Source organism: Marmota monax, unplaced genomic scaffold, assembly GCF_021218885.2.
Source record: "Marmota monax isolate L192 unplaced genomic scaffold, Marmota_monax_Labrador192_F-V1.1 WCK01_AAM20220418_F8-fsc00072, whole genome shotgun sequence".
Taxonomy (NCBI): domain Eukaryota; kingdom Metazoa; phylum Chordata; class Mammalia; order Rodentia; family Sciuridae; genus Marmota; species Marmota monax.
The window spans coordinates 3,729,721-3,747,969 of record NW_026692356.1 but is presented as its reverse complement, the minus strand read 5'-3'; the positions used below and the strand labels follow the sequence as shown (position 1 = coordinate 3,747,969).

At 35.1% G+C, this 18,249-nt stretch overlaps 1 protein-coding gene across 6 annotated transcripts in view; it reads right to left on the bottom strand.

Annotated features, from left to right (window-relative positions):
• Window positions 1-18,236, bottom strand: part of Upf2 (UPF2 regulator of nonsense mediated mRNA decay) — a 113,643-nt gene extending 95,407 nt beyond the window's left edge. For 2 of the 6 annotated variants that reach the window (XM_046442323.2, XM_046442325.2), the window contains exons 1-3: window positions 18,013-18,236; window positions 12,758-13,137; window positions 9,565-10,344 (exon numbers count right to left, since the gene is read on the bottom strand). In XM_046442323.2, coding sequence (XP_046298279.1) covers window positions 9,565-10,344; window positions 12,758-13,137; window positions 18,013-18,111 — 1,259 coding nt within the window. In that variant the 5' untranslated portion in view covers window positions 18,112-18,236. Of the gene's footprint in view, window positions 1-9,564; window positions 10,345-12,757; window positions 13,138-16,749; window positions 16,828-17,331; window positions 17,351-17,853; window positions 17,956-18,012 lie in introns of those variants that run through there. The other 4 variants (XM_046442329.2, XM_046442328.2, XM_046442327.1 and 1 more) reach the window with 4 other exon arrangements.
• Between the last annotated feature and the right edge of the window lie 13 nt (window positions 18,237-18,249).

Below are 18,249 nucleotides of genomic sequence, written 5' to 3'. Positions count from 1 at the left end.
CTTTATAACAATATACCAATAGGTCACCAATGATTACAAATGCAATACTGGAAAATACCAAAATTTAAAAAGTCCAAATTCCCACCATATCAGGAAAAACAGTTGAAACTTATACAAAAGAATCCAATTTTTTCTGTATTAAATATTTATGTGGTGGTATAACATCTGAAATTTATAAACCATAATGCAATACAACACAGGTTTTAAAGTCAATCAAAAATTATAAATTAAGTCATTTTCAAAAGTAAAACTTAGAAGTTTTCTCATTACTTGTCATTTCAGTTTTCTTATAAACATGGAAGAAAATGAGTTTTTAGTTTTATTTTTTAAGATACTATCATCTTAATAGTAGAAGAAAATAAAGTAGAATAATTATGCCTAGACTTATTCTTTCCTCTTATTTGGAACAATTTCCAAACTTTCCTTTGTTAATCTATTCTCACAAAAACTTTTGTTGAAATTCTGAAATAATCCAAATAACATTTTCTATGTTAGGAAAATCAGTTCCCATTTACAAGCACGTCATTAATTTCAATCATTTTCCCTTTTTCAAATCTGGCCTCTCAGGGTCTAAAATTAGAATTTTTAAAGCTAATTTTCTTATAATTTAAATATATATTAGACAATATCATTCTACCAACATATCAGAAAAATGTAAAAATAGTCTAATGATGGTAATTCAATGTTTCTCTAAAAACTCTAAAAAATATTATTAGAAAACAATTTTATCCCCTCTTCAAATATTTATTTCAAACTGATATTATAGGCAAAAACAAAGCTTCATCTAATAAGTTTATGAATGAACTTTAAAACTTAAAAACCCATGAAAGAAACTTTCTTTTATGATCCTCCTGCCTCAGCCTCCTGAGCTGCTGGGATTACAGGAATAGGCCACCACATCCAACATGGGGGAACTTTTAATCAGAAATGCTAAAACAAATGATTATGGAAGCTTTTTTGCTTTTCTTAAGCCATTAAATAAATGATTTTCAAAAGTAAGCTACTTTAAAATGTTTGCCATGTATTATTAGAAATATGTTAACTGATAAAAATTGAAGAGTTCTTTTTGAAGCAAATTATGTTGGAAGGGATAATTATCCTAAGAGATTTCATAACCTCAAATGACAATGGAAAGAAACTGGAAAATATCTCAGAATAACATAACCTGAAAAATCATTTCTCTAATAAGTTCTGACATTCTGTTCATCTAAAGTAAACACAGTTGGTTAAGATAAACAATACTAAGGATTTCTGATACATAAACAGTATCAAAGTGATGAATATCGAGAACAGAAAATGAACAGTCCAACTTCTCATTCAACTACTTGCCTGATACTCTGAACCTGGTCAGTTAAAAGTGACTTAATTCAATAATGATTCTCTGTGTCTATGCTACAGTTCCTTTCCAGTCTACTGAAATCAAACTAAAACTTAAAAGCTTCAAAAATAGACCTTGTCCTTCTCCTACTCTCAATTCCATGATCAAATTCTTTTAACAGCACTAATCTACCTAACCACCTAAAGAGAAGATTATTATTATAAGAACAATTCTCAATGAAAAAGTTTAGATTTGGTTGGTTTGTCTTCTAACCCATCTTAAACAAAGTACTTAGTAAGCAGGACAAGATACAACAAATTTTATTCATGTTTTCCTTGACCATTTCATAAACATCTGACTAAATCCACAGTATGTAATAAGACGAAATAGAAGACTTAAAGTAGACAAACAACATATAACAGGTACTTGAACATTCAAAAACACTAGAATCACTTAGAAATTCTAATGAAATTAAAATGAAACATTTATAACTTATGTACTGTATATGTCAATTTTTTGTAACTCTATGAAAACGGAAGAGAAAATAAATGTTTTTAGAAAATCTCTGTGACGAGGCGCAAGGCCCTGGGATCAATCCCCACACTGCCAAAAAGAAAAAAGAAAAAGAAAAGAAAGCACCTCTGTGAACTAAACTTCACAACACATTTGAACAAAGAGATCCTCTTCTTTATATTAGTGTTATTAAAAAAAAAAAAAAAAAGAAAGAAAGAAAGAAAGAAAAAAACTTAAAAAATATTTAATTTTTTTTTTTTTTACAGTGCTGGGGATTAAACCTGTGTTCTCCAAGGCATGCTAGGCAAATGGTCTACCATTGAGCTACAACCACCATCTCTCACTAAAATTTCCATGGGAATATAATGCTGAAAATACAAGTAAGCTAAAAACAATTCATCATGAATCATTTTAATTACTATCTTTTTGAAATATTTATTACATAAAGTTGAACTAAAACCATTCTTTTGAAAATGTCATAGATCAGAAGTCAGTAAACCTTTTCTATAAACAGTGAACATTTTAAGCCAGAGAGTAAATATTTTTAGGTTTTACAGACCACAGGGTTTTTGTGGAAACTACTCAATCCTGCTATGATAGTACAAAAGCAGTCACAAACAGTATGTAAACAATGTATGACTACATTACAATACAACTTTATTTATGAACACTGAAATTTGAATTTCATATAATTTTCATGTTTCAAAAAGTATCATTCTACTTTTGATGTTTTTCAACCATTTAAAAAGGTACAAAAACTAATCATGGGACTAAGCTGGCCTACCAGCCATAGTATGCCAACCCGTCATGACAGGAATTAATCAATTTAGTGTCACTGTAAAATGTTTATGATCTACTTCATTCCTTCTCAAATTATTGTACAATAGGGATGTACTGATCCACTTTTACAGATGTGAAAAGCAAACAATTAAAAAAAAACATTTTAAGTCTTACTCATTAAAATAAAAATATTTTAAAAAGTAGATCACCTTTACCCAACTTTATATGAGCCATCACTGTCTGAGAGCATATGGTGTATCAATCTTAGGTTTGTGAAGCACTTTTTGTTTTTTAAGATTTTTTTTAAAAAGATGGACACAATCTTTATTTATTTTATTTATTTTTTTCTGTGGTGCTGAAGATCAAACCCAGTACCTCATAAGTGCGAGGCAAGCGTTCTACCGCTGAGCTATAACCCCAGCCCCTGTGAAGCACTTTCAATACTACTCATTTAATATTGTAACACTGACAGAAAATATCAAATAGTCCATTCTTGAATTAAGCATTTGATCTCATAAACCAGAAAACTATTAATGCCTTGTATTAAGAGACATTTTTTCTTTCCATTTTTTCATCTTTAGTTACTTTGTTAGTTTTAAATTTTGTATCGGTTATTTTGTTGCTTTGTATTTTCTTGAAAAATCAGTTTTTAAAAAAGCTATTAAGGGGGATGGGACTGTAGCTCAGCAGCAGACCGCTTGCCTAGCATTCATGGGCACTGGGTTCAATCCTTAGCGCCACATGAAAATGAACAAATAAAATAAAGGCATCCTGTACATCTACAACTAAAATCATAATAATGATTTTTTTAAAAAAAGCTATTAAGACTTAATAATGTTTAGGGATGGGGATATAGTTCAGTTGGTAGAGTACTTGCTTTGCATGCACAAGGCCCTGGGTTCAATCCCCAGCACTAAAAAAAAAAAAAAAAAAAAAGATTTAATAAGTTTAATGTTCAAATTCTCAAAATGATAAAAAGATGAGAAATTCTCAATCAAGAGTTTTTAGAAAGATTAAGCATGGAACATATTCATAACAGCTAATATTTACTCAACACTTAACATGTGCCAGATACTGTTTATAAGTGCTTTTTAAAGCTAAGAATTCATTACATAATTCACATCTATCTCAGAGGTAGAATACTATTGTTAGCCCCATTTTACAGATGGGAAAATTAAAGCACAGAGATGTGGTTAGGTAACTTGCCCAAGATTATAGAATGAATGAGTAAAAGGTCTAATTCTGGCTCCAGAATCCACGCTCTTTAATACTGGACTAGGCTGACCCTCAAGCTAAAATTATCTACTATACGCTGAAATTATGTCTCTCAAATGCATATGTCAAAGCAACCCTACCCAGTTTAAGGTGCTTTATGGTCTCTTTCAGGTTCGTCATTTACATTAACTTGGTAACTACAGAGTGGCTAACACTGGAGACATTTTAAAAAGAAGAAAAAGTACTAAATACAGATAATAATGGGCACTATGTAATTGTGAAAAGTATAGCACTGAAGCAAAGAACCTGATCTTTGTTACACTGGGCAACTCCTTAAATCCCTCAATCTATTACCTTCAAAATAAAGGTGTTCTTTTAGGAGTAATGTGAAGATCAATTAAGATCATACAGGTCATACATTATATTAAATTAAAATGGTGTTTTCAGAAGGGGGGAAAAACCCTGCTAAAGCACACTGTAGGGAAGGTAAGACTTTCTTCCATTAGCCAAATTAATAAAGAAAAAAAATCTCAGCAAGAATACAGAACATCTTTTTTAACTTTGCCCTTGTGCGATCATACAAAATAACATGGCCAAAATCTTGAAAAAATTATCATGAAGGAGACTCAAGAAAAACCACTGGGTTTTACTTTTTATGTCCTCCTGTATTCTGTCAAACTGTCATAAAAATTTGCTCTAGAATTATCAAATTTTCTTCTGACCTCATTTTAGAATTAATTTGATTATGGATGCATTATCTTTTGAAAAGATGAATATATAGTAAAGCCTAACTGTACCCATTTGAGTGTTTATCAAACAACTACTATATTAAAGTCATTTAATCAAAATTAGTAGAATATAAAACAAGAGATAACAATTTTAGAGCTCTTAAATATTTAGAACTTCCTTAAGTCTAAACTACAGTGAGGTCATACTTAACAATGCTTAAACACTACCACTGATCAAACAACCTACTACAAGGATAGATATAATTCACTTGAAAGAAAAGTTAAGAACTGAATATAACAAAAGGCAATACTTCTAAAAAGCTATTTACTCCAAATTGGCAAATATTACTAGATGATAATTTAAAATGTATGAATATTAATTATAACTCCCCAAATCACTTAACCAAGTGTGTATAAAAACATTTATAGATTCAAATTTATTAGAATTTACCCAACCCAGGACTAGAGTTGTAGCTCAGGGCTAGAGCACTTGCCTTGCAAGCGTGAGGCCCTGGGTTTAATCCTCAGCACCACATAAAATAAATAAATAAGTAAGTAAATACAAATAAAGATATTATGTCCATCTACAACTAAAAAGAATGGAAGGGTTGATATTTAAAAAAAAAAAGAAAGAAAAAAAATTACCCAAGGTCAACCATATTGTTTGCTTAAAACTGCAAATTTTCTTAGGTACTAAGAAACTACCTGCTACGTAAGTACATATGAAAACTACTTGCTACCATTAACTATGAAATAGGTCCAAATATAAGTTAGAAGGCTCAATATGACTCATTTAATCACTTCTTTTGCTCATTCACTCTGATGTCTTTAAGAAAGAACCAGAGATTTTACTTGTCTGTTTAAAAAATGGTTGAAGCCGGATACAGTGGCCCATGCCTGTAATCCCAGTGGCTCGAAACGCTAAGGCAGGAGGATCTTAAGTTCAAAGCCAGCCTTAGCAACTTAGAAAGGCCCTAAGCAACTCAGTAAGATCCCATCTATAAATAAAATATAAAAAAGGTCTGGGGGTGTGGCTCAGTGGTTAAGTACCCCTGGGTTCAATTCCCAGTACAAAAAAAAAAAAAAATTTTGGTTGAATAAATTTTTAAGTACAAACTTTACTGTATCATGACTTCTAATAAAAGAAGTTATCTTTTTTTTATCCGCTATCTCCCAAGTTACATTAAAATAGATGAGAGTACTTATGAGTCCTAGACTGAAAATAATTCCGTGTTTGACTGTTTTTAAAAATAATGAATAAAGGCTTAAAGAAATTTAACTACATGAGTCTTAAGTATGAGCTAGCTTGGTACTTGGTTTTCTAGCATTATCAGACCCAAAAGAAACCCCACTGGGAAAACTACTGACAGTGACTTATTCCCATGAAAACACCTACTAGATAATAATTGGGAAGAAGAAACTATATTTTTTTCCCTAGTACTGGGAAAGGAACCCAGGTGCCTTCTATTACTGAGTTACATGCCCAGTTCTTTTTATTTTATTTTTTTCAGACAGGGTATCACTAAGTTGTCCATGCTGGCCTTGAACTTGCACTCCTCCTGTCTTAGCCTCCCAAGTAGCTAAGGTTTAGAGAGGTGTGCTACCACACCTGGCTGGAAAGGACAATCTTTTAGAAACTGATTATTTTATCAGTATACTTTAATGTTTCCTTAAAAGGGAAAAAACTAACATTGGGTCAAGCAGGGATTGGGCATTAATCCATTCCTCAGCACTTTTTTGCTCAGTCAGGTATCTGCATCCACACTATAGATGATGCTTGGAGTGAAGCTACCCTATGGCATGAGTAATTTATAAAGCCATATGCCAACTGTTTTCTATGATTAAGATTCTCACATCCCCCAAATTATTGTGTCTGTAAGTGAACAAAGTCTCCCATGGCAAATGGCTTCCACAAGGATAATGTCAATCTATACTAGGCAAGTAATCTTCTCTAATAAACATAAATTAATAGTTCTGTATCCAAATGAATAAAAATTTCCAAAGAAAGCCAAAGTTGTTTATCAACAATTTGAATAATAAATAAACAGAAGATATGCTTGTCAAAGCTTAAAGTGAGCAGATAGGTTCTCATATATTTATCTACGTACTTAACTAAAAATCAATATTCAAAATTATCTTTAGGTTACAGTAGTATGCCAAAAGCATCTTTAAAGGTTTAAATTACAAAAGTACATACTTCAGGTTAAAAAAGTATTAGTTCAAGATGAAGAAATAGCTTGATAGCAGTGAAAATAAGCCTAATGAAAAGTGAAAAGAATGAAAAGGATATTATAAAAGCCAAAGCAGTTTTAGATCACAGAAAAGAATGCATCAAAAACAAATGTCCTAAAGATAGTGGAGTACCTGGAAGTCCTGGAACAAACTCAAGAACTGAGGGTATTTAATATGGAAAACATGCTGGCAGTCTACAAATATCTAAGGTAATGTATGGGAATAAAAGAAGATACATGTCACACAGGAGTGCTTCTCAAACATCTGTGGTAAAGGACTGATTTCCCCCCAATCATTATAGATATTTTCATAAAATACAGAAAGAATATCAGGGCAATAGAAAATTATTTTAATACTTCTAAATATTGACTCAGTATCTTATACTTAATTCATTGTGAACAAGTAAAAAAGTTCATGACTCCCACTTTAAGTAGCTTTATTCTACTTGTACCAGGAAGAAAAAAGAAAAAGAAACCTAAATTAAAATGAATCATTTTACGGGGAGTTCAATTTCAGCTTGATATAACAAAGAATTCAAAACAAATACATGTGTTCAACACTGGAATGGTTCAGAGAACACTGAGCTCCTTTGGGAGGTATTAAGAGGAATAACAATGTTAGATAAGATCCATTATGAATCTGTAAAGTATATTTCTGAATTGGAGAGGTGACTAGATTAATTCACTGTAGACTTTCTCTAAGATTCTGTGAGACCAAAAATAAATATACAAACACCCTTAAAGTAGCCAATAAAACTAATTACTTATTAGCATACTGACAAAGTAAAGAGTTGTGAATATATTAAATAGAAAGTATGGGAAAGGAGGCCAGGGTTATGGCTCAGAGGTAGAGCACTCGCCAGTGCATGAGGCACTGGGTTCAATCCTCAGCACCACATAAACTAAAAACATTGTGTCCACCTAAAATTAAAAAAATAAACATTTTTTTAAAAAGTATGGGAAAAATGGGGGCTGCGGATGTGGTTCAAGTGGTAGCGCGCTCGCCTGGCATGCCTGCGGCCGGGGTTCGATCCTCAGCACCACATACAAACAAAGATGTTGTGTCCGCCAAATACTAAAAAAATAAATATTAAAAAATTAAAAAAAAAAAAAAAGTATGGGAAAAGGACTGGGATTGTGGCTCAGTGGTAGAGTATTCGCCTAGCATGGGCAGGGCCTGGGTTCGATTCTCAGCACCTCATAAAAATAAAGGTATTGTGTTGTGTCCATCTACACCTAGAAAATAAATATTAAAAAAAAATTTTAAATAAATAAATAAAATTAAAAGTATGGGAAAAGACTATGAAGATGACAAATTATGGAACTCACAATTAAGAAACTTTAAATATGTGAGAACTATTAAAATTCCAAAATACAAGTCAAGAATAGAAATTCTTCTTTTGGTGGGGGATACTGGGGATTGAACTCAGGGGCACTCAGCCACTGAGCGACATCCCAGCCCTATTTCGTATTTAGAGACAGGGTCTCACTTAGTTGCTTATTGCCTTGCTTTTTGCTGAGGCTGGCTTTGAACTCACGATCCTCCTGCTTCAGCCTCCCAAGCCACTGGGACGACAGGCATGCACCACTGTGCCCAATGAAGGACTTGCTATGTTGCCCAGGCAGTCCTCAAACTGATGGGTTCAAGTGAACCTCTCAGCCCCGAGTAGCCGGAACTATAAGCATCTATTACCACACATATGGCCTTTTTTTTTTTTTTTTGAAGAATCATTGATAACAACATTTTTATCTTAAATTCTCATTGACATTTAGCCACCAGCTTTAACCACATAATTTCTGCATCTACATGACCCTGTCATAACTATACCTCTACTGGCATATAGTTACTGTGTTCTCTTCTGGCTAAGTCAATCATCTTCTAGTAGTAATTACTGACAGTCCTATTCTCCACTGCATGCTTTTGGGAACAGAAAGGTACTCTTCTCCCCCCATACTAATTTCTGATACATAGTAATTCCAGGTTCTCAACCATGCAATTTAACTAGTTATATTCAGCAAAAATATATTGCTGTTACCTCCTTTCTGCAACCACTCACCCCTCCTTCATAAAAGTTGATTCAATGTCCACAAACTATATCAACCTCTAGCTTGGTGACTCCTCCTTGCATTTTCAACTGAGTCTACAAATATCTTGTATAAATCAAAGTTAGCCCTAGTCAGGTCTCTTCATCAATTTACCACAGCCACAGCACACTATTCCTTTAGAATTTCAAATGGATGTGCCCCAAGAAGCCTTCTATAAAAGCATTTTATAGTTGCAAAGAAAATTTCTCACAGGTAATTTTATGCACTATTTCTCAAAATTCTGTTCTGAAATACCACTGCTAATGAGTGACTCATTTCTTAAAAAGAGCAAGTAGCAGCAGTGACATTATCAACTTTAAGTACAAAACAATGAAAGCAAACCAGTTATAGAGAGAGAACATCAAATCATAAAAAAATAGTAACAGGGAAGTTAAAGTGACAGAAAAGAAAATTTACTCAATATTAAGGAAACTTTAAAATTGCAGGAATAAAACATCCACAAAGCAAAAATTACCATCTACGTGCCAGATTTCTTTTAAAATCAGAAACAAAATCTATTTGATTTAAACATGAGTATTTAGACTGTTATACTTGGAAATTTTCCTGGAATGTTAAAAAATCACCTGTAAGCAGCCCTTTTCCATAAGTTCTTTCAGTAGCATGAAGACTTTAAACATTTTTAAGTATGAGCTCCAAAATAAATTCTCAATTCTGAGAAACATTTGAAAATCACCTGTTTTGTCTCTCAGTATTCTGGAGCTCCCTGTGGTCCCTTTTCAGGTGTTTGGTCAAAGATGTAAAGTACTCTTTTAAAAGATTCTGGAAAGGCTGTTGTTTCTCTGGACTAATTATCTCACTAGGAGGAAAACTCAAACTAAACTTCTCTGCAGCACTCTTTACTCTCCTTGGTACAAGTCCAGCAATATCATCTCCACAATGGCGACAGAAACTAATCACCACAGAAACATGAGTGTGGGATTCTCGATCAGCATTAATAATATTTTTTAGCTGTTCATAGATTAAGGAAAGACCTTCCTTGTCAGTGAAAATCCCAACAATCGTCAGTTCTGCTATGAAACGCAAATCAGTCCTCAGCTTGGTAATGTTAGGTGTTTTCTCCTCTTTCCTTGCTTCAAAGTGTTTTTTCCAGACCTGAAGAAGTGAGGGGGCAAAGTCGGCATAACGCTGGTGAAACAGAGAACACAGGTGCACAGCACAGTTCACATCAGAGATTTTTAGTTTGGCTTCCACAATGGAAGCTACAGCTTCTGCAATGTATTTGCTTAAATTTAGGCCATTAAAATCATGGGACAAGGAGTCTCTCTGTTGTTCTGTAATAGTTTTTAGTTTCTTGACAAAAGCAGTATTTTTCTTCAAACTCGAGTCTAGGCGGCTAAAGAAATTTTCCTCTGGTCGGTTGTCTGGAGCATTTTGGTTTTTGCTGCGGAGTTCCTTTCTTAATTGATGCCGTTCCCAAGCCTCCTGATGAAGCTGAAGGGATTCTTCTTTTTCTCTATGTAAAAAGCAAAAACATAAGTAAATATATATTTCAAAGCATCCTTGATAAATCCCATAAGAATAAATGCCAATGAAAAAATAATCATGTGTGTATCAGAATCCAAGGGGATCAAAAACCAAATTGACTTTTCATTACTTTTTAAGACATTTTATTAATGACTTAACACAATGAGAGCTCAATATGCTGATTAATACTGCATGTGAGTACAGCAAAGGATTGAAAACAACTAGATCAAAATTTAAAAATGTGGGTTGTGGTGGGACTATGGTGGCGTGCTTACTAATGCGCGCAAGATCCTGGGTTCAATCCCCAGCACTTCAAAAAAACAACAAAAACAAAATTAAAAATCATTCTGCCCATATGAAAATAAAATATGCTCAAGAAGGATGTAAAATGTAAAGCAAGCAAAGGCATGGGGTAAATACAGAAAAAACCATCCACAAAAAATATTTCAACAAATAATAATTGTAGGGCTAGGCAAGTAGTTTAGTGATAAGAGTGCTTGCCTGGAATGCATGAGGCCCCCCAATATGGGGGGGGGGGGATTAAGCATTTTAAGAAAATTTATTTAAAATGTTTTGTGAGAAAAAAAAAATTTTTTTTTTTTGAGGTACTAACAATTGAATCCGGAGTCTCTCAAAAGCTAGGACAAGTGCTCTACTCCAGCACAAAAAACTGATTTGAAATACTAGATACTTTTTTCCATACTGAGCATTAATGAAACTTTCAAGAAAGCACTTGCTAAAAATTCAAGCATAATTTAAAAAATGTGGAAAGGAACGAAAACTATCAGTTAAAAGTCCTTTAATAGAAAGTGAATAAACTCAACTTATTCTAAAAACTTAAGATACATCCATTTTTCCACTGAAGAGATGAAACCAGCTTAGATTGCAGTAATCTGAGCAGGGTTGAGAGGAGAATAATAATCTGACTTTAAGAGTCTGTGAGGGGGCTGGGATTGTGGCTCAGCAATAGAGCGCTCGCCTAACACGGGCAGGACCTGGGTTCGATCCTCAGCACCACAGTACCACATAAAAATAAAGGCATTGAGTTGTGTCCATCCACACCTAAAAAATAAATAAATAAATAAATAAAAACATTAAAAAAAAAAAAGAGTCTGCGAGGCCTGGGGTTGTAACGGCTCAGTGGTAGAGCACTTGTCTAGTATGTGTGAGGCACTGGGTTCAATCCTCAGCAACACATAAAAACAAATAAATAAAATCAAAATGTTTGGAGCATAATATTCCCTTTAAAAAATATATATACATAAATTTACAAAAAAATTTTATTTTTTTTTTATTTTTTTTTTTTTTAATATTTATTCTTTAGTTTTTCGGCGGACACAACATCTTTGTTTGTATGTGGTGCTGAGGATCGAACCCGGGCCGCACGCATGCCAGGCAAGCGCGCTACCGCTTGAGCCACATCCCCAGCCCCACAAAAAAATTTTATCTCATCTTTTTTAGACAATCATTCCCGACTTACTCTATAATTCTATGATTTTTCCACCAAAAAGCTCTAATATGTTAACATAGAGGATGTGTCCACCACTGGGAACGTGAACATTTGAGTATTTTTTGGAAAGTTCCTAGCCAAACAAAAGCTTAGCAATGTAAGTACATCTTAATAATGTATTATGTATTTGAATTAGATAATTCTTTATTATGTATTTGAATTAGATAATTCTTTTTTTCATAAAGAATTCTTTACAAGTAAAATAATGATACTTAAAATTATTCCATGAGGAAAATTGGGCAATTGTTGATGCTGGGTAGATAGAGAGGCTGGTTCATTATGCCATTCTGCTTCCAAATATTTGAAATTTCCCCAATAAAAAGTAGTGTTTTGTTTTTAAAGTCTTTTAATAAGAAAGGGAGAAAATGTTATTGTAAAACTGAATATGAGGGCTAGGAATTTGGCTCAGTGGTCTAGTGCCCCTGAGTTCAATCCCTGGTACCCCCACCCCCCCAAAAAGAACATGAATTTATTATTTTTAAAAAGAAAATTAAAATAATAAGCATTTAACTCTCAGGGTTGCAAATACTGCAAAATGTGGTCATTACTACTGCCTACCACACCTAAACTTCATGAAAAAGAGATACTAAAAAAACTTTGGCAAAAAGTGTAGCTGATAATAAGAGTATTATCATACTATGAAAAGAAAGTTTAAGAAAAAAAAAAAACAATCCAGATTACCACAGACCTCGTAAACTATTAAAGATGACTACTATTACTTAAACTAAATAATTAAAGGACCTCCTTAATCAAGGGTGGAACTAAGAGAACAATTTAAGATACTCATAAACCTCAAAGAGGTGCACCTAGTCAGTTTTATTTCAAATAATCATTTTTCTCCAAAATAATCCAATCTTCCCATTCCATCATATCAATGATTAAAATTTCTTACTTCAGTTGAGCAGCTTCTTCTTCTTGCTGACGTTTTGCCTGCTCTTCTTGCTTTTTTCTCTCTTCCTCTTCATGTCTCTTTTTTTCTTCTTCCTCTTTTTTTTTCAATTCTTCCTCTGCCTTCACCTTTTCCTCCTCTTTTTTCTTGCGTTCCTTGTCTTCCTTTTTTCTCTTATCTTCTTCCAGTTTCTTCTTTTTGTCTTCAGGGACCTTACTGACCTCCTTCTTGGCAGTGATCTTGAGATCATCTTTTGGTTTCTCCTTGCTGCACACTGGCCGTCTTTCACTGCAGTCTTTTTCCTTGTTGTTTAATAAAGATTCTTTTTCTTCCATACTTGCTGATTTTTTACGCTCAGCTGGCATTATGTGACCCAGGACAATCTGTAAGAGAAGAAAGTGAGTACTACAAATACAATGAATTTTATTTAGTGATGTGATGCTACTTTTTAAACAAAACATATTAATGAAGGTTGGTAATTGTGAGATTAAATAAAAGCATGCAAAATGACTAGTATCTGTGATAATAAACACACTGGTCTCATTTCACAGTCTATTATTATTAGTTATGCCTATTTCCAATTATTTTTAAAACTTTTTACTTAGAGAAAAATTCAAACATAAAAGTGACAGCACAGTATAAAAGAACTTCACTGTACCAATTACCCAGATTCAATCATTATCCACTCCAAAACAGTGTCTCAATTAATTGTGAATACAGGTATTAAATGTCCCTGAGGGCAAAATCACCACTAGCTGAAAATCACTGAACTGGCCACATGTGGCTACTTAAGTGTAAATTAGTTAAAATTAAATAAAACTTGAACTTCAGACAGTCACCAGCCATATTTCAAATGCTCAATTTCACACAATTAGTGACTACAACATAGGACAGTGCAGATATAGAATATTTCTAGCATGATGAAAATTTCTATTGGACAGGACTAGTGTACAAATGTAGGCTCAATACTGGAAAGAACAAACACTGGAACAACAACAACAAAAAAAAAAAACATTTCCTGGGGCTAGAGACATAGCTCAATTGGTAGAGTGTTTGCCTTGCATGCACAAGGCCCTGGGTTCAAACCCCAGCACCACTAAAAAAAAAAAAAAAATTCCCAGCAAAATTCAAGATTTTTTCATTTCTAAAAAATATTTACCTACTCGGATTTAGTTTTCTAATATGATTTATTTTATGGACAGTATTCATGTTTTAATTCTTAAATAACCTGAAGATTTTATACAAGAAAATAATATTTCTGCCAAAGTATATACACAGCATTCTTAAATAATTTCAAATGAGGGCTTTAAACTACAGCAATAAGACTTGCAGTAATAAATATTTTATAAAGAGGATTTGCTTCTGCCAACAACAACAAAAAAAGTCTTATCAAAGACAACATAGGCCAGCAGAAGTAACTTTTGTAAGACACAGTAGTTTAGTGACCACAGTCTGCACCTTCTCTCAGTCTTCTCTTTTTCCTCCTTTACTTTCTTATTCTCCTGCATTTCCATGTTCTATGATTATTTTGACATGACCCAAAAGCTCGTATTAACCCCACTGGTAGAATTCAGAACAAATAACAGCTGTTACTCCTGTTTAAACAATCACTACTAAAATAAAACATGTAACTATTATTTATGGTCAAGACAACACTAGCATTTACTAATGGAAGGGTAATTATCCGTTCTCACACATCTTCAATTAAATACCCATCTTTAACGTGAAAATATCATACCCTAAAAAAATGCACTTTCAAACAATTTAATACTAACAGCTACTCATTGGTATCATATTAAACATATTACATATATATTTCCTCAATTAATACTAAAATCTTTATGAGATGGCTATTGTTTTCCCTACCTTATAAATTAGTAAACTGAGACTTGACCAAGTAACTTGACCAAGGCCTTCACAGCTGGTGACAGAGCTGGAATCTGAACCCATACTCTTAACCAAAGTTAAGAACACTGAGAGTACCAAATTGTGAGATGGAAGACTTGATCATAGATGCTGACTATGACAAATCATAGAATTATGAATCTTAAACATAGGAAGAGTCCTTGATAGTGATTAGGCAGTTATTTCACATGTTTTCAACTTCCTGGCCGACTCCAGACAAGTATAAAGTATATACATAACGTCTAAGGTCATAACACAATTTTATTTAGGGATAACAGTGATTATGTCCAAAAACAAAACAGAATAATGTTTACATAGAATTTGGTTGTGTTTTACTGTTGTTGTTTTGTTTTTACAGTACTGGTGACTGAACCTAGGGGTCCTCTACTACATCAGCAACCCACCTGCTGTTTTTGAGACTGGGTCTAAATTACCAAGGCTTCACCGAACTTAGGATCCTCCTGCTTCAGCCTCCAGAGTCTCAGGGATTACAAGTGTGTACAACCATGCCTGGCTAGAATTTGTATTTTCTGATGTGAAACATCAACAAGTGACATTCTGGGGTTATAAGAAACTACAATTCTCAATTTTAAAAAATGGCATTAGAATTTATAACTTATGCTTAATTTAAAGAGATAAAATTAAATCAGAAATTATTCTAAAACATTAAGAAATTCCCTTGATACCTGGCAAGTTCTTAAAGAATCATTTATTAGCTCCATGGAGTCACAAATTTTTGTGACTCTACAATATTCATTTATTCAATAAGTTCTAAATACGTACAAGTTCTAGAAGTCATTCACAAATTAAGATATATCCTGCTCTAGAATATGATAGAATAGATTCTCTGTAAGACCCTTAAATCTTGGTACAGGCATCTCCTTTGAATTACGTCATTCTTATATTAAAAACATACTTCCAAAGTACACTTGGAACTAAATTTCAGTGAACAAAATATGACAAAAATCTAAAGGTTTGGGCTGGGGTTGTGGCTCAGTGCTAGAGCACTTGCCTAGCACGTGTGAGGCACTGGGCTCTATTCTCAGCACCATATATAAATAAATAAAAACCCACTGATAACTAAACAACATTAAAAAAAATCTAAAGGTTTATGTACAGGCAGCAATGCAACTTCTGAAAATAGCATGCATGCACTTTAAAGTCAAGACTTTAAATTTGAATCTCAACTCTGAAAACTGCTAACTATAGAAATTGGGCAACTTTTCTAATAATTCCAATTATTCATCAATAAAATGGAGATAATGCTATTTACCTTAAAAAGTTATTAAATTTCTAGTATAGCAGCTAACATGAAGAGGCCATTTTCAATTCTCTTTCACACAGGTCATAGAAAAGTCCATCAAAAGATGAGAAACTTTTCAACTTATGACTACTGGATTTTATTACTCCAATTCTTAATTTTTATATTGAGGCAGCAGCAGTGAGATCTGCCCAAGAATATATACAACTGATTTAGTGGCAGCCCAGTGCTCTTTACCATTATATTGGCTGCCCGTAAGATTTTTTTTTTTAAATGATTCAAATCAGTACATATTTGCATTATGTTAACTTAAAAAAATTAAACTGGGCATTAACTTATATTTTTAAAAATTCTAAAATTTATTTTAATAAATTCAAGCTCTACTTCATCAAGTGTTTCCAAAAGTTTTTCTCATTAAAAACTAGAACTTTAGATAGATTCTATCTTAAAAATCAAGATAAAAATTAATGATCTTTCAATCAAAATGATTAATGATCTGCTCTCACAAATTATTTTACTGAATACAACTATATTCAGACAGCCCTTAAAAGGAAACCATACTTCAAAACCACCTTCCTAGCTCCCAAAATAGTGCCGGGCACTGGCTGTATATTTTATTTGGTTTTCTAAATATACCCTGAACTTCCAAAAGACAGTAAAACTACTTTACTGATAAAACAGATACCAATGGAGTGTACTGGGAGAGAGGGGGCAGAGAAAAGTGGTGTTTCCCTTTTAAAGATATTCTTTTGTAAAGTACATATGGACTATGTATGAAATCACAATCAGACTGGTCTGAAAATACTTGAGTGAGAAAATACTGTTTTACCTTTTAATTCTGTGTTATTCAAAGTGTTCTAAGGGCAGAAGAGCACAGATGTGGTATCTCCCAATCTTTGATTTTATTCTTTAAAAAAAAAAAAAAAAAAGTCCTAATACATCAAGTGACATTAAAAATCTTTAGAATTTCACCAGAGTTCAAAAACGGTTTTCCTGATGATTCGTCCAATTTTTATGAAAACCTAAAAACTATGAGTAACAGTTTTACTTGGTTGGATGCATCACTTGTACAGGTTCTTTAAGAATAATAGTTAAAGGTCCGGTCACTATAAACCTCCAAAGGTCCGGTGTACCCCTAAACCTGGCAGGGGACTCTGCCAACCTGGAGACCCAACACCCTGAGATCATTTCCTTAGTCCCACAATACTAGCCAGAGAGAACTGGAGCCCTGGAGTGAAGGCGAGGCGAGGAAATCAACCGGCCTGCGATTAAAAGGAAGTCAACGAAGCAGCTCATGGCCACCAGCCCCAAGTACACCCCAAGTCCCTTCCCCTCCACACGCCTCTCCCACGGATCCCCGCTCTGGCTCACTACACCTAACGCGCTTCCCCGCCACAACTCCCCTTCCTACCGAGAACCAGTCACCTTCGCGTGCCATCCTCGCCCCGACCCAAGCTTCGCGCCCCACACTCCCTCACCACCGCAGACTCCCCGGCAGGTCTCGCTACTCCACAGCCTCCCACACGCACCCTCCCCACGTCCTCGCCCCCGCTTCCCTCGCGACTCCCAGAGAGCTTTCCCCAACCTCCCCCTCGCTCTACTCCACGCCCCCAAACACCTTCGCCCCGCCACAGCAAGCTCCCCGCCTCCAGCCCCGAGGCCCGGCCCAAGCGTGAGGGACAGGCACCTCCTCCATCACCCCTCACGCCTGCCCGGGCCGCGGGGCTCCCGCGTTGATGAGAACCTCGGGGAAAGAGGTCTGAGGAGGGCGACGCCGGACCCGCGGTGCCTCTACTGCTCGCCGCCCCCGGAGAGCTGGGGTGCCGAGTCGCCTCTTGGGTCCCTCAGGAAGTAGGAGTCCAGGCCGGTGTCCCTTAGCCCCGCTCCCTCCCGATCGTTGGAGCGGAGAGGAAGGAGGTTCCCCGGGACTCACCTCGAGCCTGTTGTCAACATTAGCCCCGGGTTTCCCAGCACCAACTCCAGCACTCGGGCTCTCCCCTCCCCTCCCCCCACCTATCTCGCAGCCGAGGGCCCGCCTTCCCTCCGCTCCCCCTCCTCCCTCCGCCCGCCGGCCCTCCCGCCCGCCACTCACCAGCGCGGCCGGGCTGCGAGTGGGGGCGGGGCGCAGGGAAGTGGAAAGGAAGAAGCTGTCTGCGTTATGGCCGGATAGAAAACATCCCAGATCATTCATTCTCGGGCTTGTCGAAGTCCTCCACTTAGCCCTAGTTTGGAATATCTGGATCAAGGTCTCAAAAAGGCGTTATTCCCTTAAGAGTTAGTTCAGATCGCCTAGTCGAAGGGAATTTTTCAATCAGGCAGTAGTTAGGAC